At 41.4% G+C, this 21,188-nt stretch overlaps 1 protein-coding gene across 10 annotated transcripts in view; it reads right to left on the bottom strand.

Moving 5' to 3' along the window:
• Positions 1-21,188, bottom strand: part of Slc4a4 (solute carrier family 4 member 4) — a 427,900-nt gene that overhangs the window by 12,450 nt on the left and 394,262 nt on the right. For all 10 annotated transcript variants that reach the window (XM_028888567.2, XM_028888892.2, XM_028888700.2 and 7 more), the window contains 4 exons: positions 15,355-15,533; positions 13,800-13,872; positions 5,167-5,235; positions 2,016-2,189 (listed from right to left, as the gene is read on the bottom strand). In XM_028888567.2, coding sequence (XP_028744400.1) covers positions 2,016-2,189; positions 5,167-5,235; positions 13,800-13,872; positions 15,355-15,533 — 495 coding nt within the window. The remainder of the gene's footprint in view (positions 1-2,015; positions 2,190-5,166; positions 5,236-13,799; positions 13,873-15,354; positions 15,534-21,188) is intronic.

Genomic DNA, 21,188 nt, shown 5'->3' with positions numbered 1-21,188 from the left:
AGATGAAAGGGACCATCAATGAAAAAAGGATCTTGCTGAAAAAATGTCAGTAATATTTTAAACTATTTTTCCTATGTCCCTGGGAATAAAAAGAAATATAATTACAAACAGAAAATATGTACATAACAAAATAATAATTTCTGTTGCGAGTAGGATGACTTTAAAGACAAAATGTGGTAAGTATATGGTATAGAAATGTTTTCCAGAATCGTTGGGATGACGGAATAAAAAGAACTGAGATGGCTTTGAGGTAGGTCTTATGTGTTGTGTATCAGTTTCCTCCAAGATTGAAACACTATTATCCTGCATGAAGATCCTTGAACGGGAATGTAAACAACTCAAAATAGCTTCAGGAAGTTCCTGAAACTGACCAGATTCACCAGGCTCCCCCCCAAGCCAGAGTAAGCAATAAAAGCAGAGTCTCTCACAGACCCAAAGAGCTAAGCTGCAAAGCAGGCTCTCAGAAAAACCAAACTGTGAAAATTCTGCGATCAGACCACCTGCCTGGAAGTGCCTCAGACCAACTGAGGCATCTGAAAAGGAGAGTCCCACCTGATGAGCTTCCTGCAGGCTGTGCAGTGTGCTCCAACTTTGTGATCTGTCACCCATGCTGGCGTGGGCCTTGGTGATGCAGCTGTCTTTTGAGTCTTTACCATTCCCCGTTAGTAATCCCTTACTCATATCCCTGTAAGTAACTCTAATAAAACTCACTGGTTCACCAAATTGGACTTTGGTAATGAAGGGACACTAGCCCACTCAAGCACGGCTCTAGCAAGCCTTTCCTTTCTCTCCCATTCCCTCTGCCTTGCTAAAGACTGTTTGATTACATTCCTAAAACTAGCCATAACAGTCCATTCCCTTGTTTGGCCACTTCCTCCTCCTGAGGCTGGCTATCAAGGTCCAGCTATCAAAGTATTGAAATCTAGCAATTAAAAGCCACTTTTGGCTCACCTAATTAACATGCCCAATTAAAATTAAACACCTCATCCTAACACGGGGTTTCCCCTTTTACCTTTATAAATTCCCATTTGCCTATGAGCCATGTCTGGCTCCTCTCTATCCAGAGCAGTCCTTTGTTCCCCTCAGGGACAAATATCCTTGCCCCCTCTCCCACGTTCCTCTCCCCTTCTCCTTCATCCCCTATTTCCCATCTATGTCCCTTATCCCTGCCCTCTGTCCCTCTGAGGCAAACAAATCTCCCTTGTGCTAAGAACTTGGTCTTGGGGTGTCCTTTTTCAGGTGGTATCCGTATGTACTTGGGTCTGTTGTGGGCTCCCTGTCTGGGGTACGTACTCATGTGTGTTGCATCTCCCCAGGAAACATTTTGTCACAGGACATATGCATATGTGGGCAGTTTCTTGCAAGAAATAAAATTACAATAGAGTATAAAATTCAGTAAGGAGGCAAGACACAGAACTTGCATTTCCTCTTTGCCTATTGATTCAGAGGGGGCAGTTACTTGCTTCACCTTGATTACTATCACAGGAAGCGTAGAGTCCAGCCTTATCCTTAACATAATGAAAGCCACATGAATCTAAAAACTCTACTTCTTCTAATGAGCCCTGCCTTTTCTCACAAGTCTACACATGCTTCTACTATTTGGACTGAAGTGTACTTTATTCTTATTTAGGTTGGTTCTATTATACAATACCTTAAAAATCATGTGCACTGATGTCTACTGCTTGCCAGATATTGTGTTATACACTTGGCATTCATTATCAATGCTTAGAACAATAACAATGCTACCCTCCCACTGATGAGTTCATGGTGGCTCAAGAATGTTGCTGACCAGCAGGAACTTGAGCCAGTGTCTGAACTCAGGAGGGCATATTTGAAGGTGCATGTCAGCAGCTGTTGCCATGGGAAACTTAGCTTACAACTGGTCAACACGGCTAATTGAAAGCCAGAAAGACAGTGAAAGACTAGCCACACACTTAAATAATCTGGGTTTTCCATTCCACAGTAACTATGTGATAGGCATACAGTCATGGGTAGTTTCAATTAGGAAAACCTACCATGACTGGAAAAATAATAGCAGCCACTGTTGATTTGAGGATCCAGAGCAGAGCCAGGCACAACACCTGCAGGAAGGTGAAGAGATGGACTCGGCGCAGGGGGACGTGGCGAAGGTAGATGAAGTCAGGCTGATGCTTCAGGGGCATCAGAAGCAGCTTGAGACGGTCCATGAACTGGGGAGGAATGTGGAAGAAAATCCGATGTATTATTTGAAGAGCCAACTGAGTCATTTCCACTCTGCTTCACCAGCCAGGAGGGATGTACATTGTGTATTTCAGGCCAGCAGTGTCCTCTTCAAAGGTTAGGGAGTAGGAGACTTACATTAGCACACGCAGATCATGTTATCAGCCTTATAAGTTTTGCTGATGTTTTTTTTTTTTTCAGAGATGTTAGAAGGTATATAAGATAACGTGGGCAGAAAGGATAAAGTTACAAAGCAAACAGAAATTCTAGCTGTTCATCCTTTTACCTTCTGTTTTTACTCTCTCATTCTCCACCCAGAGGGTTCTGTACCTATTTTGGTATGATATACTGAAGGGAGACATCTAACTTATGCATCTGATCCTGCCTCAGTTGTCTTCTCTGAAAGAAGAGCAGAAGATACCCCACATTTTAAGCAGCTCAGAGATGGTTTAAAGTGTCTAATTTAAAAATGGGAAATGAACATAGTATGTTACTAAATCCCACTTTCTTTGTCTAGGTTATAATTTGATGGACACATCCATATCCACCAATGTATTACCACTTCTATTCAGAAAAAAGCTTCATCCACATTACAGTGAGTTTCAAGACACCAACAAGAAGACAGGAGAGCCCAAGCGAGATTAGCACTGCCGTGTATGACCAGTGACAGAAAGGATGGCTGTGCATGTTTGTGCCAAGTGCACCTCACAGATGAAGTGCTGATTTGACACTGATGATGACGGACAAGATGATGCTTAGCAACACATCACAGGGGCTTTCAGAGGAGAGGTTTGTGGTGGTATTGTGTCCCCCAATATATTGTGCACACTAATAAACATAATGTACATGCTAATAAACTTATCTGGGGCCAGAGAACAGAACAGCCACTAGACATAGAGGCCAGAAAATGGTGACACACACACCTTTAATCCTAGCATTCCCAAAGCAGAGATCCATCTGGATCTCTGTGAGTTCAAAGCCACAATGGAAACAGCCAGGCATGGTGACTCACGCCTTTAATCCCAGGAAGTGATGGCAGGAAGCAGAAAGGTATATAAGGTGAGAGGACCAGGAACTAGAGGCTGGTTAAGCTTTTAGGCTTTTGAGCAGCAGTTCAGCTGAGATCCATTTGGATGAGAACTCAGAAGCTTCCAGTCTGAGGAAACAGGATCAGCTGAGGAAGCTGTGGGGCTTGTTCTGCTCCTCTGATCTTCCAGCGTTCACCCCAATACCTGGCTTCAGGTTTGATTTTATTAATGAGACCTTCTAAGATTCATGCTACAGAGGCTGTATAGATATCTACTGAACTGACTAATCAGGAGAGCTCAGAAACAACATTGTGTTGCAGGGAAAGGAGAAGGAAAAGTCATGGACACGCCCACAACCTTTTTCAGAGCCACTGCCCACTTGAGGGTTTTCTTTCTCCCTTCAGAAAACTTTTCTTCACTATAAAGATTAGATTTCAATTGTTTTATTTTATTTATTTATTTATTTATTTATTTATTTATTTATTTATTTATTTTGCTAAACCAATCTTATCAAAAGGGCCTAAAGAGAAAGAATCAAGAGAAAAACAAGGAACAGTGAAAAGGCATTTGGGACAATAGTAACACGCCAGGAGTTACACTATTCACTAGCTGTCCCCACAATATTCCTGCCACCAATCGTTATGAGATGGTTGGTTCTTTCCTTCTCTTTCTAGACAGGTACTCAGTTCCAGCCATTGATAGAGCCCCTGGAACACTCTGAAACAAATCTCTGATTTAGACGAGATCCTTAAGGGCAAACAAAAATTAATAACTATTAATTTCTAGGCATCTAATGTTCATATTATCTCATTTGGAGAGGAGAGAGCATTTATAATGGCAGACAAAAAAAATAAAATATTTTACAAAGTTATACTTCCTAAACACTTCATTGGCACAAATAAACTCATGCTGCCATTCACCTAGTGCAGCCTATGAAGAACTACTTTGTGTTTCATAACAACTATCCCAGTGCGGAAGAACTCTTCCACTGGACCAAAACCAGGAATAGTAAAGTAGCTTTGCTTTTGGGGGGTCTGGCCATTTGCCCAGGTCTATCTGACTTTAAAACCAAGTTAATATAAATGCAATAAATGAAAGCAAGGGCTGTTTTGAAGGAGTTCAAATGAATTCTTATGATGTTCACAGAACACGCAGTCTTTTCCCATTAAAACATTACAGAGTGCTAAATAAGGCTACAATTAACAGGGTGCCAGAAAGCGGCGGAACTTCCAGTTTCCTGGTGCCAATTAAATTAAACCTCCATCGAGAGACAAAGCCTCTCACAAAGTTTTCCCTAGCAAGTTTTTTTTTAAAAAGTGGACCAGGGGCAGAAGTGAGGGCATTGGCAAGGGCATTGGCCATGGTGGTCACTTCAACTGAAGCTGTGAACAGTTGAAATTTTTGATGAAAGCAATACCTAATACACATTCATTTTAACTGTTTATTGCTGCAAAACTTTTGACCACTGAGCGTGCAATGCAGAACTGCCTGCTGTCTGTGAGGGTTAAGGTAAGTGCACAAATACCACCCTGATGGACACGGTGGATATCAATCTTAAGAGGGGAAAAAAGGTGAAGAGACAGATGAGGAAAGAATACAGAGAAAAGGAAGATGAGGAGGAGGAGGGGCAAGGAGGAGGGTGGGGGAGGGAGAGGAAGAGGTGGTGACGGTGCAGCGGCAGTGTTGGGGACAGTAGCACAGGGCCCACTTCCTCACCAGGTGACATTAAGCATCCCCTTTCAGTAATGGGCATTCAGGATAACATTTCTCGACACCGGTCAGTTTTGTTGATTACATCAGGCAAAAGATTGAGGAAGCAGAAAATGAATGTATTTTAAAGAGTCAGTGGTTAATGATTAGTGCCTTCACCAAAGATCTATTACTAGACTCTCCTCCTCTGAGGAATGCACCGCTTGCTCAGGCTGCTGTGGAAGCTTACCTGCACACCGTTGAGCGAGGCCACCCCCATATACAGGAACACACCATACAGAACAGGCATGGGGATAAACTGGAGAGGAAAACAACAGAAACAGGTTCAAAACAACAGTGAAAATAGTTAGGGAGAGGAATCATTTAAATGAAGGCTAAATCTGAAACTTAAACATAGCATGTAACAACAGAGCAACCTCAAATTAGTTAGTGCATTGAACTCATCAATTGATAAAATTCTAAGCTTTGTATTAGAACTAAATGAAGCTGAAGGGAACTTTCGAATCAATTTCATTTTCTTCTTTTTTTAATAATGGGCATGCATGGCCTCAACACTACTTTTTTAATGGGAAACTGTTTCAGCTTTCCTTTGCTCTTAAAAGCACTGGACTATGCAACCCAGATGTTTGCGTGGGCTATGAGGTACAGACAGAGGTGGCAAATTGCCTCACTCTGAAACCAGGATCTTTTGTAACAGTCTGTTGATTTTCTCCTTACTAATTTTTGCCAAAAGATGTATCAGCTTGTGTGAAAATGCCTCTTTCAGTAAAATAAACATCAAATGGCTGTTCCTTTTCTCCTCAGGACTATTAAGTTACACACTAATGAGAATATGGTTTGAAAGGAGCGTGAAGCACCTGGAAGCAATTAGTTACCCATATGGATTAATGCACATCTTTTAAAACTCAATTAATATTTTGTGCGTTATTTAGTAAAATGTCTTCTACAACAACAGGAAGTGTTTTAACAATGAGAAGCTCTAATCCAATGTGTGCATCTTCTTTTCCCCTAGACCTGTGAAATGCAAGCCTATCACATTTGAGAATCAAGTACAGTATTCTAATTCTGAGAAATCTTCTGTCTGGATGACAAGAGGCATCAACCTTGGGTTTGAAAAGAAGTTCAAGTAGCTGAAGGACTTTTCAAAGCTCAAATACTAAAATGGAAATGTAATTAAGGTCAGCCAGTAAATCCACATGTGGGAGGCCACTGTAACCGAAGACAGTTCCTTTGAGGGTAGAATTTTAAAACTACTGCATGTATGAAATGAAGCACCATTTCTAAAACCATCTTATAGCAATTCCCCGATGCTGTTCTGCCTCAGACCCTCTGGCCACCATTAGAGAACTAGTGAATCCTAAAATGGACTGTACTGCCTCCAGTCGTTACTGGTTAGTCCCAGGAATGGCCAAACTTCAGTGGAGAAGAGTACACACTTCTAAAAACTATCCATGTTTTCTCTGAAATGGGTTAGCAATTTTACCAGAACTGATTTTAATCTTGAGCTCAGAAAAGAATAAAAGAGAAAAGGAATTGAACGATAAAGTGGGTAGGAGGGCCATGCTGGCGGCCAGACAGTATGCTGCAATACCCAGCAGTGACCACAGAGCGGTAGACACCACCCACTCAAGTCACCTGCGCTCAAGCACCAGCCTCAGTTTCTTTTGGCATATGAGTGCTCAGGCTACTTACAACTCTTGTTTGTTTGTTTGTTTTGTTTTGTTTTGTTTTATTTTACAATACCATTCAGTTCTACATAACAGCCACAGATTCCCTTGTTCTCCCCCTTCCTGCCCCCCTCCCCTTCCCCACAGCCCACCCCCCATTCCCACCGCCTCCAGATCAAGGTCTCCCCCGAGGACTGAGATCGACATGATAGACTAGGTCCAGGCAGGTCCAGTCCCCTCCTCCCAGATTGAGCCAAGCATCCCTGCATAAGTCCCAAGTTTCAAACAGCTAACTCATGCAATGAGCCCAGGACCTGGTACCACTGCCTAGATGCCTCCCAAACAGATCAAGCCAATCAACTACTTACAACTCTTTATGGACATTTTCCAAAAAGAAATAAATAAGACTAGTAAACAATCTAATTTATTTCTATGACTCATTTTAAAGCATCTATTTTCCCTCAATAGGTGATGATTTCTTTTCATTTATTGTTACATTCCTAATGCTCCAAATAAAGAAGGAGAAGTAGATGGAGGAAAGAACAGTTAATTCATGGGAAACTATTCATGTTTCTTCAGTAGTTACTTTTTTTAAAAAAATATTTTTATTCCATGTGCATTCATGTTTTGTCTGCATGTGTGTCTGTGTGAGGGTGTTAATTCCCCTGGAACTGGAGTTACAGACAGTTGTGAACTGCCCTGTGGGTGCTGGGATTTGAACCTAGGTCCTCTGGAAGAGCAGTCAGTGCTCGTAACGGCTGAGCCATCTCTCCAGCACCCCCAGTTGTCATTTTTTTTTTTTTTAATCTAAGTAAAGCATTTCTCCAGCTTGGAAAGTGTCACAAAAGGTCTATCCTTACTTGGTCTTAACGAAACATTTTTTTTTCAAATGTGCTTCTACATAGCAAAGAAACATTGTGCGTTGGGTCTTAAATTCATTCTCTGAATTAATGTTAACGGATTTCACCCCATCTGCAACACAGAATGTCATGGATGGATGCAGAAATTAGGGATATGAATGTTTTATTTATATATATATATGTATATATATATATCCATATACATGTATATATATGGATGTATATTTATGTATCTATGTGTGTGTATACATCCATTTTTGAATATACATATATTCAAATATATATACATACATACACACATTCAACTGGGAAAAAATAGTACACATAAGAAAAGCTGTAAAACTGATTTTTTGTTAGATTCAATATGATATAAATGCTTATGAAATTTTCATTTTCTTCACAACAGTATGTTTCAATATAAATCCCATAATGGAACTCCTAATGAAACCTGACAGAATTGTTGGGGGTAGAGGTATCTTTTATAGAATTTAGTTCATGAATCATATCAGAAGGTCAATGTTTAACAGTTAATCACATTAGAATCATTCACCAAAACAGAAAGTTCTCAAAAGAAGGGGAAAAAATGCTTTTAAAAGTGAGAGCTACCCAGGGTATGGTACCTCATGCTTGTTGTCTTAGCATTTAAGAGGCCGAGGCCGGAGGATTGCCATGAATATATGAGTTCAAGGCCAGTCTAGGCTAGTGTGTGACAATATCTATAAATATTGAATTCTATCAAAAATTAATTTTAAATTAAAGTGGAATGATACAGTAGTAGTGGGCAATCATTTTTACAAAGTAAAGCAGGAGAAATTAAAAATACCCATTTCAGAGGCACATCAAGATTGCTAAATAGTAACCTGTGTAAACAATTATATCATCAATAACATCCAGGAAGCAAAAAAGGATAATTACGAAGAAGCGTTACATTCAATAAACACTAAAAATGAAAAATTAAAAGACTAATCCTATAATCATATAGAATAATAAAAGTGAGATGAAATAAAAATAAAATTTAACCTCTTAATTTTATGTCATCAAATTTTCTAATTCTGGTGAATGGGACTCTATATTTTCCCCTTGTATCTCCTGGTGCTTTGCCAATAGTAGCAGAACATTCCCAGAAGGAAAAATATGAAAGGATATTTGATTAAAGGGAAAACTGAGATCTCTTGATGGTTTTATGTTCAGCCTGCCTGCATGTATGCTTGTGCATATGTGTGTGCATGTTGTCTAAAACTAAAAGTTAGGTCTTGAGTAAGACATGGGTAACAGAAGTTGAACAGACCTGGGTTTGGATTTTCGCTACCAGCTGTAGAATAGAGACACTTGTTTGTTTTTCTTAACTCTTGAGTATCCCTACGTAGGAAACACCTATGATAGACTATGTAACAGAAAACATCTTGCCAATTAGTTAGTTAATATGACAACTAACAAATGATAAATGTAGAGTTTATGCCATCCTTATCCTGAAGACGTTGACTGACAAGCTGAGGAAGCTGCCTATAGTTTCCAACCACAGGTCTTCCTGTTTCCTCCTTGACGAGGAAAGGGTAGGGAGGGTGGCTAGGATACAGGGAGGGCTGGCTGGAAGGTATGACTTGAAGAACTGCTCTATTTAATTTCTACTATATTGCTCTTTCAGCTAACCTGCCTTGGCAATACGTTATTATCATAATGCCCTAACTCTCTTAAGTCTAAACAATCTATACGGATAGAGAACCTCCAGTACTCAGCCTGGAATGAGGTCTGAAGAGAGTTTATGAAAGTTACATAACTTTCTCCACATAAGAAGGATTCCAAATGAGATCAAAGAATCTGGGAAAGATAATCTTATGGGAGGAAAAACAGCAGAGATCCTTTGAAGGATAAGTACCACGTTTTATTTTGAAAGGCACACATTATACGAGGTTACAGGACTACTTCTGTGCCAGAACTTCCAGAGTTCAAATCTTGTCTATACCACCTATGCATTTTGAAGTCTAGTGAGTAATTGATATTTTCCTATAGTTAAAGTAGAGATATTATTCATATAGTTCTTCAAAGCACCGATGGAAGACTAAATTTTTTAAATCTGTGATGACTCCTTAATCTGAGGCCAAGCTCAACAGACAGTAGCTTCGGTCATACCATGGTCCTCTCCACCACAGCTGCCCTGCTTCCATGGTACAGGACTGCAAGTGGAGACCAAGTATCTGCCAAAGTCCAAATTAAAGGCCGTCTCCTACACTTTAGTGCACTAACAAATCTTAAAGATAACTTGTGGCCACGCCTCATGTTAAAGATAAACTAATCCATGCAAAGGCAGCAGAAGCAGCCGTGAACTTTGCTTGATCTCTGTTTCTTGCGTCTTGCCAGGAAAACAGGGAAAGACAGCTCAGGGAACCGCCTTTCATCTCTGTGCTGCTCTGTGATCAACACTTCCAGAACTCTGGCTGCAAACGCTCAGCGGAAGCCATGTCGCCAGCCTGGGAAGCCAGTTATTCTTACTTCCCAGTAACGCTGTACTAAGCAATGATGCGACGCGGCGCTTTGAGGCATCTGTGACTGTAGCTGGCCAGGGTCAAGGGGTACCCTCATGAACTCAAAGCTGCTACACTGTAATTCCTTACATTCCTCCACATGAAAGACGGATTTCAGCACAGAGATCAAAACAGAGGCCATAAACTTCACGTTCAAAGTACCCCTTGCATAAGTAGGCAACCACCTATATGGCTTCACGCATGCAAGAAAATTGCTCATCTCATCTCAGACCATTAAACTTATAAGGGGAAAAAGGAGTCGGGCAGGGAACCATTTCAGTTTTTAAAAGCTCACTTATAACTCTATTTCCTGTACATCTGATCTAACTTTCCAAGGCACAATCTTAAGTAAAACTATTCTCTGAAGTTATCACCTGTTGCTTTAAAAAGAAAAAAAAAAAAAAAAAGGCTGTCTGTCATATGAGAGAACAACTCGTGACACCACTTTCTGCACGCATTTTGAGGTTAATTATTAATTGTACCTTTTCCTTAGCCATGGCTTACATTGAACTGTACCCTTAACCTCTGCTTCTTCCTGTATTGACTTGGTGACGCTAACGAGGCATCGCTGACCCATGCACATAACTTGCCAAACAGTGCTGAGGAGGGCACGTGACCTGAAAGAGCCATCCTTATTGGGAGATGCAATTCCTGCAGCAAGGGACAGCTAACTTACTCAAGCGAGGAGCAGAGGCTCCGGAATAAAGGCTGCTTCAACCCTGCTGCTGTGCCATCAGGTGTGCCACAGCCCACCGTGAGCTAAACTGGCAAGAACAATTTCATTTCCTACATCTGAGAAAATCCTGGCTTAAAGATGCATGCTGAAGCTGGGCAGTGGTGGTGCGCACCTTTAATCCCAGCACTCAGGAAGCAGAGGCAGGAGAATCTCTGAGTTCGAGGCCAGCCCAGTCTACAGAGTGAGTTCCAGGACAGCCAAGGCTACAGAAAGAAATGTGTGTTGAATTACTTTTTTCACTAACGGAGACAAAGACTCTTCAGATGAATCACCATTGCCAGACAGAAATACCCAAAGGCGGGTGTGAGTGGGGCTCATGGCTCCCTGGCACTCCCCGCTCTTCTTAATGAGTTCTGACCTCTTCCTGTACGTACTAAGCTGCATCATATACAGATGGGTAAAAAGGTTCACTGCAAAAACCCAAGGCTTTCAGCTTCAACTTCTCTGCAGCTTGACTTGGGTACAGAGTAAGGGATAGTCAGGGGGTCCTGTTACCAGCTATGAGTCTCTTCAATCTTTCTAAAGATAACAATTTAAACCATTTTTATTTTGTGTGCCCCTCTAGAACCATACCTGCCCACAGGTGGGTTCCCCATGACTAAAGCTGAGTTTTCTGCAACACAATCATGGAAGTTTTACATACAACTGCCTTTTCTGAAGCAGGATTTTATACTGTTTTAATGAAAACAAATCATATACAAGACAAAATGGAAGGCTGGGTGATGGTGGGCAGATTTGAAAGCTGAAAGGATTTCTGCCTGCCTGTCCCTCCCTAGAAACGTTTTTTCTAGGTGGCCCCATCAAAGCAAGGCTGCACTCTAGCGGCGTACTGCATGAGCCCACCTGCAGGAAATTGGTGCTTCCTACAGTACAGGGACTTAACTGCCCACAGTGACCTCTCTAAATGTGACCTCACTGTGTGAAGTTAACGTGTCACTAAGCATTTCAGCCAGCCTCTTATGCTAGGACCTGCCAGGGGGACAGAAACAGCTAAGGCCGTTGGCAGAAGGTACAAGGCTTCATTAACCCAGGGGTCCTCAACCTTCCTAGTGCTTCGACCCTTTAGTACAATCCCTCATGTGGTGACTCCAACCACAAAATTACTTCATTACTACTTTATAACTGTAAGTTTGCTATTATCATGAATCATAATGTAAATATCTGTGTTTTCTGGTTGTCTTAAGTGACCCCTACGAAGAATGGTTCAACTCCAAAGAGGCCATAACTCACAGGTTGGGAACCACTGCACTAAGCCTTTAAAGCCACCTCCTTGCATTTATAGAACTGACTGTGATTTTTCCTCTGTCCCTACGGGACACAGGCCAGAAATAATTTCTCTGACGCTGTTTTTAACCACAGTTCTTCTGTGGGTCACCTGATATACACAGTCCTTCGTGACTTGGTTCATAAGTTAACCAGAAAACTGAAGCTATGGAAACCAAGGGTTAATGGTGGATCATCAAGTATTTTAACTATCTACCAATTATTTCATACCAAATGAATGCATGAGTCTAGTACTTGAAAGGCAAAGTTGGTCTTCAGATTTGGATGTTGTAGGTCCTTCCTCTAAAACTCGTTGACTGACCACTGGTAGAAACTTGCTAGTCTGAGAGAAGGTAAGCTTTTGCTGCTCACTGTCACACTTGAATGTTTTAGAGTCATGTACTATGACACCATTACCTATACAACCAAATAGGCATCCAAAAGTCTTAAAAATTAAACTTTAGACTCCCAGCGCTCCACCCAGGGCCTAGCCGTAGATGCCTGCATGAATTATGAACCAAAGGCTGAGGGGCCCCCAACTGGATCAGGCCCTCTGAATAGGTGAGACAGTTGATTGGCTTGATCTGTTTGGGAGGCATCTAGGCAGTGGTACCAGGTCCTGGGCTCGATGCATGAGATAGCTGTTTGAAACCTGGAACTTATACAGGGACGCTTGGCTCAATCTGGGAGGAGGGGACTGGACCTGCCCAGACTGAGCCTATCAGGTAGATCTCAGTCCTCCGGGGTGGCCTTGATCAGGAGGTGGTGGGAATAGGGGGTGGGCTGGGGGGAAGGGGAGGGGGGCAGGAAGGGGGAGAACAAGGGAATCTGTGGCTGTTATGTAGAACTGAATAGTATTGTAAAATAAAAGAAAAAAATAAACAGGATAAAAAAAATAAATAAAAAAAACTAAACTTTAAAAATAAATTTTTTCAGTTGGAATAATGGTAAGCTATTGTTAACAGTGGTTACACACAGTTGTTAGGTCTGGGTGAAGTTTGCGCTTTACACAGTAGCACAAAGTATAAGATGCAAATTACCGATAACTGGTTAGGGATGTTTTTATAATAGAAAAAAAAGAGAGAGAAGCTAGCTTGTATCACAAAACAGGAAGCTTCATGAGCAAAAAACGTTAACTTTCTTCTTTAGTTCTTTTTCCTAAAGGGGCCATTGTATGTATGTTGCTCTGTCCACACAGATGCCAACCCACCGCATCAACCAACCGATATGTTGATTTCCAACCTTCTAAATATTCTACCATGCAATGATTCTTCAAAAGTTCATTTCTAAAGGTTTCCAATTATCAATCAGTCATTTATTCTCCTGTCCCTTTCAGCACTAACATGCCTCTTGATTCAAGGAAAAACAGAAATGTGGTTATAATTAAAAATATTGGAAAGAAATTCACAGTGATCATGTGAATCACTAGAGTTCTGTGGGGGTGTGGCAAGAGGCGGTACACCTTAGGAACAAGCAGGTGGATAGGATGGATAGAAAACAAAGGGAATAAAAAGCCTGTGTGGGGCAGGGGGAAGACGAGTCAGATGGGCATGTATGACACTGCCCTTCTATAAGTCAGAGGAGGTTTCAGTATTGGTGATATAAGATGGTTCCAACAAGAAACCAGAAAAATAATAGTATAGGAAGGAATGCAGGGGTAGAGGGAAAATCAAGGCAGATATTTTTAAAGTCCTTGATCTAATTGGCCCCTGCTTCCATGCGCTATGAAATCTTGCAAGCATTTCACATTCATGTGTCCAGCTACCAGTCAGTGTTCCAAGGAAGAGGAAGAGGTGAGTGTTTTACGTACTTACCTTCAAGATGGGAGCCATGAAGACTGATAGGCCAGTCAGAATAAACACAAGAGTTCCAGTGACTCTTTGTTCCCTGAAACAACATCAAAGATCACGAATCTACCTCCAGTTTTCACAGACCTTCCGAGAAAGACCAAATTAGCATTGGGCGAAAGCATCAAAGATTTTGGTAGAAGGTACTTGAGATCTCAAAAATATCATATGACTCCAATCTAAGTGGTAACTTTAAAAAAAAAAATCTTAAAACCATTGAACTCAGGAAGAAAAAACGTGATTCTTCTAAAGCTTTTGCTCCTTCCAGAACCAAGAAAGAAAAATCACTTGCTCTTGGTCCATCAATTACTAGCTTCTTTGAAGCCCTTATTTTTCAAACAACTTGTGCTGTTGTGTAATTATACCTTCTTTCATGGGAGACAGATATTACATTGTCCCACAGTCTAATTAACAAACAGCTCAGGGAAATTTCATGAGTGCAATAAATCTCAACAGTCTAATTTCCAAATCTGCAACAACAAAAGTACTTTTTAACAAATATGATACACGTCCAACACCCCCTCCCCACCCCCAAGAAAGAATCACCCACTGTTGAGGCGTGGGAAATGCTGGCTCTCTTGTGTGAGCTATGCACTGTAGCTCTAGTGAGCAAAGCTTGCTATGACAAAAAACAAAAAAAACAAAACAAAATACTCAATAGTGTACAGAGTTCTTCTATCACTAACCTTCGCAACTCCTCTAATTTAATATTTGAAGGTTATAGTTCCTCAAGTTCTTATGGGGACAGAAATAAGCTGGAAAATGAGAATTCCTAACTGATTCATAGAATGCTAGAAATCATGGCAGACTTAAGGGCTCCGAGTTCTACACATGACCAAGGCAGAGCACTTCTACAGGACTCAGCTGTATACTGAAGAAAATAAATCATGGATGTCTTTATGTTGCATCACTTAATACTACAGAAATCAAGAAAACTTACATATACTTAGTTTACTATCAGAAGTAAACTAAGGGCTGGAGAGACAGCTCAGAGGTTAGGAGCACTGGCTGCTCTTCCAGAGGTCCTGAGTTCAATTCCCAGCAACCACATGGAGGCTGACAACCATCTATAATGAGATCTGGTCTTCTAGCGTGCAGGAAGAACACTGTATACATAATAAATAAATCTTTAAAAAAGTAAAAAAAAAAAAAAAAAAAAAAAGAAGTAAACTGAAAGCTACTAGTTATACTTTTTTATTAAAACATCCTTTCTGGCTAGGTGGTAGTGGAATACACTTTTAATCCCAGTACTTGGGAGGCAGAGGTAGGCAGATCTCTGAGTTTGAGGACAGACTGGTCTACACAGCAAGTACCAGGACAGCCAGGGTTACACAGAGAAACTCTGTCTCTAAAAATCAAAACCAACCAAACAAACAAAAAAGTCCTTTCTGGAAAAGATAATTTAGTAATAAAGTAACTATCACATCCATCCCATCCCCAGATTATGTCTACCTCCATATGACTGAGACAAAGATGTGTGTACACGTGGGCTTTCTAGGGCCATCATCCTGTGACAACGTACCTCACTCCCAGAAACTTTGGTTGCTCTCCAGGTGCAGACGTCTCTGTCTCCATCTTCAGACTGTCGATGTGAGCAATGGAGATGACGGTAGCAGCCACGTACCAGGGGAGAGCCATGAAGGAGCACACCACCATGAGGATGGCCACCCAAAACAGGTCCAGGTGATAGCCAGCTCCCTTCTGCAGAAAGAAGTCACAGCGTGGGGACACAGAGCACCCATAACTATCCTCTAGCTGTCTTTAGGCACTGGCATTATGATTAACAAAAGAAGCTTGTTCTGCTTGATAAAAATCTCTCTTATAAGGAAGCCCTTGGAGGAGGGATTTCCCTTCCTCATAATACTCCTCCAGTGTAAAACACAAAGCCATCTCCTCTGGCACCTGTGCAGATAATATGCCATTATAATTCTGAATAATTAATTTAGATATATGTCCACTTCTCTTAGTATCTACTCATTGTAAATGAACCCTTTCTGAATCCAATTTGGTAACACCCTCCACTTAAAAAAAAAAAAGAAGGTAGGGGCCTTATTTGGAGAGTTACTGGGACCATTCAATGAAGTAACCACAACAAAGGACCTCGTAACCACATACAAGGGTGGAGCTATTATGTGGTATGCGCTCATTGAGGGAGGCAGTGGTCAGGGTGGTAGTGGCTGTTAAAAGTATTATGACCAGTGCCTGAAAAGCAACAGACCATCTTCTCTGTGTGACTGTCTTTGACTTATGATGCTACTAGGTATATGTAAAGATCCCCTAAACAATCCTGCGATGGCATGTAGATAATCATCTCTTACTTCTCATAGCCTATGAGTATAATTGTTTAACCACTTAGTAGCCACCATCATTAAAGCAAAGAATACTCCCTTACTCAAAACAGACTGATTTCAAACACCACCCTGTGGTCACAATAACATTTACTGACTGGACGAGCAGACAATGCGACAACAGTTCCAGCTCCTTTACTCACTAAATAAATACTGTTCATCGAGTCTCCTGTGTTTTTCTGTGGTTGTATTTCTCTGTTCTATTTATGAAGAAACCAAAAGCTCATACCCCTGTGGAGCCCAGGAAACTAGAGCTGCCCATTCTCACAGCATGAGAGGAGCAGTACCAAGAGCCAGACGATGGCTGATCCAAGAGAACAGAGAGGCTGCCCTCAGAGATGGGGATGTGATTTACACCACCAACCCAAGGAGTGTTATCATTCGGATCCTGTTACACTTCGTCAGAGCACCGCTCTCCTCTAAGGGAAGCGCCAAGCTTGCACCCACGGCTTGCACACAAGGCCCATAGTCTCAGAGAATGCACAGCAGGAAGGAGAGCTTGCACAGAAGAGAAGGCATGTTCTCACAAGGCCGGGTTTGACTGCAAGCAGACCTCCACTCATGAGACCAACGTTAATGTAAATGTCGAGAATCAGCCTGCTCTAGGCTATGATTTGAAAGTGGAATAAGTCAGAAGAAGAGAAGGCAAAATATGGGGTGGGATGACATAAATTTATTCTATAATAACCAAAGAAGTAAGTATCATGATATAGGTGAGATCACAGTCATTCATTTTCTCAACAAATAATTGCCCGGCAACTTAGTACCACCAGGCATGATTCTAGCTGCTGCTGACACATCTGTGAGCAAACAAACAAAAAATCCTCCTCTCATGGAGTTTCCCCTACTGTGCGAGGCAATAATGAACAACATCCATTTTAAAAGCTTCTTACTTGGTAGTAAGTCCTGAGAGGAACCAGAATAACTTGGGTTTGCATCGGGTATAAGATGGGATACCACTGGAGGGCTTTCAGTAGAGGAGTGATATAATTGCTCTGTTCTAAGAATGGTGGCTACTGTGTCATGAACAAACTGAATAGGGTCGAGGACAGTGGGACCAGTGAAGAGGCAGAGGCCACAGTTCATTTACGAGATTATGGTGATGAAGACAGAGGTGGTTCCAACTGTCCATTGAGAATTGCCCTCTCCTACCAGTGTTTATGTCTACGATGCTGCTGCAGGGCCATTTAGGATCTGGACTTTGGTAAGAGAACTAATGGCTACAGCCCTAACTTTCCTGACACCCCCCCACCCCTTGAATTCTACATCAACACCACATTCAGCCACATGAGAATCCTTCAATGTGTTTCCCTCATTAATGCCTTTTGTGTCACTCATGTTAACATCTACCTGGCATTGGTTCCACGCTTCTCCTTGGCTCAGTCTTATTTATTGAAGACTGAAACTGGCTTTCGTCTTTCCTGGTAGTTTAAAGACACTGAGTCCAGAGATGAAAAAAAGCCCAATAAATTTATGTCGTCAAATGTTAACATTCAAGGCTTGCTAACATTCAAGACTTACAATGTCTAGGTCAATGTCCTTCGATACACTAAAGTCTAGAGACACAATGTTGAAAAGATGGTAAAAGCTTTGCCCCAGGCTACTGCTATAAACTCTTTTGATGCCAACACTTGCCTTAGAGAAGCCATTTCTACAAACCAGCTCAGATATGCATGAAAACAAGCCTCTCCCAAAGGCATGTCTTAGCTAGAAGCATCTGAATGGCTCAGTTTGTGTGGAAATAAAATAATGTGCAAATACTGGCACCCTTTATCTAAAAACTGTAAGAAGGATAAAAAACAGAAATATATCAAAAATAGCCTAAACTTATCCACTCCTTACCCCCTCCCCATTGCTACTGGCTTTTCTAGAATCTCTTGGAGTATACAGCAGCCTCATTTCACCCAGTTCTCCCACCCATCCTCACTGCTGCAAGAGTGAGAATTTCAAGTGCAATTCTTCAAACTTGCATTCTATCATTTAACTTATAAGTTAAAGTCCAGCCTCTTCCTTCCGGTCTCAGCTCAAATCCCCCCTTTCCTTCACATGGACCAGCACCCTTCAGCCCTGCAGGCTGCCATCACCACAGCCTGTTACTCCTGTCCCTTCACAACTGACTGTCTTCACAAGCTAATCTTTAAACATCGTAATCAATATATGACACTTCCCTGATCCAAATCTTTCAGTGGCTTCCAGTTTTCACTTATAATACAATAATAATGAAAACTAAAACCGTATAAAACTATCTGTAAGGATATGCATGGGCATTTATTTTTATAACTATGGGCCACTCCACACTCTGGCCAACTTCTAGCAGTGTCTGGAGGTATTTTTTGAATACCAAATCTTGGGGAAAGAGGTACAGCTGGCCACCCTGGACAGAGCCCAGACATACTGACAAATGGCTGTCAGTACACGGAAGATCCACCTGCCAACAGGATTGTTCAAACCGGCACAAACGTTGGAGCTGACAAGCCTCGTGTTGTGTGATCTGAGTCTACTCCTTTTGGCCTCAACTTGAGTCACTTGCTCTGTTGGTCTGCCCTCTGCCTCTTGATACACTAGGCTCCTTCTTACTCTGGGGCTTTTGTGTGGCAAACTATTATTGAATAAACATTTATTGAAGACTTATTCTGTACTAGGCCCTGTTTTCAATTAAACAGCGAATAAGACAAACATCCTTCCTTACAGAGGATGCAGGTGACTAGCTGAAGTAAGACACACAAACAATCGACCTGATACACGCAGGATACAAGGCACAAAGAAAAACCAGGTCAGCTCCAACCTTGACACTTCCTTCCGGGAAGAGACCAGTTATTAAAACGGTTTTACCTTCCGTATTCAGCACAAGTGTCTGGTATATAAGAAGCAATCTAAAAATGTCCTTGACTTCATGACTATTAAACCCAAAGGATAGTCTATCTTTTGAAACCGCAAAGTATTTTAAGCACAAAACAGAAGTGGTCTCTTTGAAACCTCATACCCCTTGCTAATATGGAACAAAAAATAATTTAGGACTAAGTCCACCAAAAAAAAATAATAAAAATAGAAAAGAGAGAAAGAGACCAGAAGTCTAACGTTCAGATGTTAAAAAAACAAACAAAACAAAACAAAACAAAACCAAGAGCTAGGAGTCAGACACAGATGTGGGACAAGCCTTCATCATGGCAGGAACATACAGGATTTGGGTCACAAAGAATGTCCCACCAGGAGGTATCAGGTGAGGAGCATGAAAGGACTCAGGTTTGCATGAAAATTAAAATAGGAATTCACAGAGGTCTGGAAAAGATACTAGAAACACTGAGGATGAAATGTTTCAGTGTGTCTCATCCACATGTGGCTTTAAACCACAGAAGCAGCCACTTTGAGGGGTGGGGATGATGGGCTTGCACATTCTTGAGTTAACATCTCTCTCACACAGTGTCATAAACCTGAGAACCATGTGACCAAGATAATAAAGCATGTCAGTTATGTGTGTTTACTGAGGCTAACATGGAACTGTGTGTGGTGGGCCACATAAGAGCTGGCGAGAAGAATCAACCTTGGGGCTTACTCGGAACATATTTTGGCTGAGAAGCAGGGATGAAGTAACTGCACAAAGCACTGTATGAGCCACCACGTGACCACTGGCACAGCGTAACATAAATCACTAAGAAAAAACAAAAAGCAAGGGCAATAAAAATCACATTAGGGGTGAAGGAAGATGTCGCTGGGGGTTTTATATTTAGAAATGTTTAAAGGATGGAGCTGCTTTTAATGAACAGCAATGACTGAGGAGTGAGGAATAGATCTTCCAGCCCACAGCACCAAGAGAGAGAACTGTGAGAATCAAGAAACCAAAACCATTTAAACAGAGCACTGGCCAGCACTTGCAACAGTGTTTTAAATCTAGGTTGACATCGTTTTACAAGGTTCTTTAAATGTCAGGCTGGGAGAAACAGAGAGTCAAGTTTAGACGGCCAAGGTGCTTTAGACGTCGGACCAACCTGTAAGAACGTCACTTTAAGAACAACAACAAAAAAAAAAATGTGTTTGAAGTAGTGAGGGAAGTTGGTTCTGATGCTTCAATGGCTAAACTATTACAAAAATCTAGCTTGAAATGAGAGTGCTAGATCCAAGATTATGATAACAGGGACAAAAATGAAAAATACAGAACAAGGTAAAAGTTTGGGAGTTTTTTTGTTTGTTTTTTAGTTAAAAATAAACCATGAAAGTATCATATTTAAATGAAGTGTTTCACCACAAAGTACGTCATAGGAAAGTGATTGCCAGGATTTTATGATATTTATCTCTAGATAATGGTCCTAAATGATTTCTGCCCCCTCTACATAACTCTTGAAGTCACTCTTTTGGGGAGGTCTATCTCTGGCTCTGCTGCAGCCTCTGACAATGACCTCGGAGAAGTACTTGACCTTGATGAACCTGGTTTGCTTTTGAGACCTCTGCGGGTAGGATAAAGGGCCTGACTAGCCCAAATGGCTCCCAAAGAGCCAAGAGTCACGGTGTTGCTATCTCAGTGTGGGGTTGTCCAGCGGAGCGGAAAGGTAGCTGTCATCTCAGCGGGAGCCACCATGTCCCAGAACCACAGCAAATGCCACCCCAAGCATGCTGCTCTCATCGCTGAAGCACCTCCACCTCTCCTGCCGCCTCAGGCTTTCCTCTTGAATCAAGTTCATAGCATTTAGTGTCTTTTACAGTTTCAGGCAGAATCTCCAATTTGTGTATTCCACAGCTCTCATTTCCTAGCAAAAAGGAGAGCAAAACCCTTTCCAGAGGGCAAAGTCGTTGATTCGCGATGACACGTCAACCGGTGGCTTGGATTTGTGACAAATGACTGGCATTCACACCATTATCATCATTATGAAAAAGAATGGTTTCAAGTAAACAATTCTAAAAGAAATTCTGTCAGAAACTTTTTTTTTTTTTGTATAACCATGTCTCATTTTAAGGGCAAACACGTTCTCAAGTTTCCTACGAAGCATAGGCAAATAAAATGCTTATCTGCTTT

Source organism: Peromyscus leucopus, chromosome 10 (assembly GCF_004664715.2).
Source record: "Peromyscus leucopus breed LL Stock chromosome 10, UCI_PerLeu_2.1, whole genome shotgun sequence".
NCBI classification, from domain to species: Eukaryota; Metazoa; Chordata; class Mammalia; order Rodentia; family Cricetidae; genus Peromyscus; species Peromyscus leucopus.
Note: the sequence above shows the minus strand (reverse complement) of the source record. Positions and strands in the feature narration are given on the sequence as shown.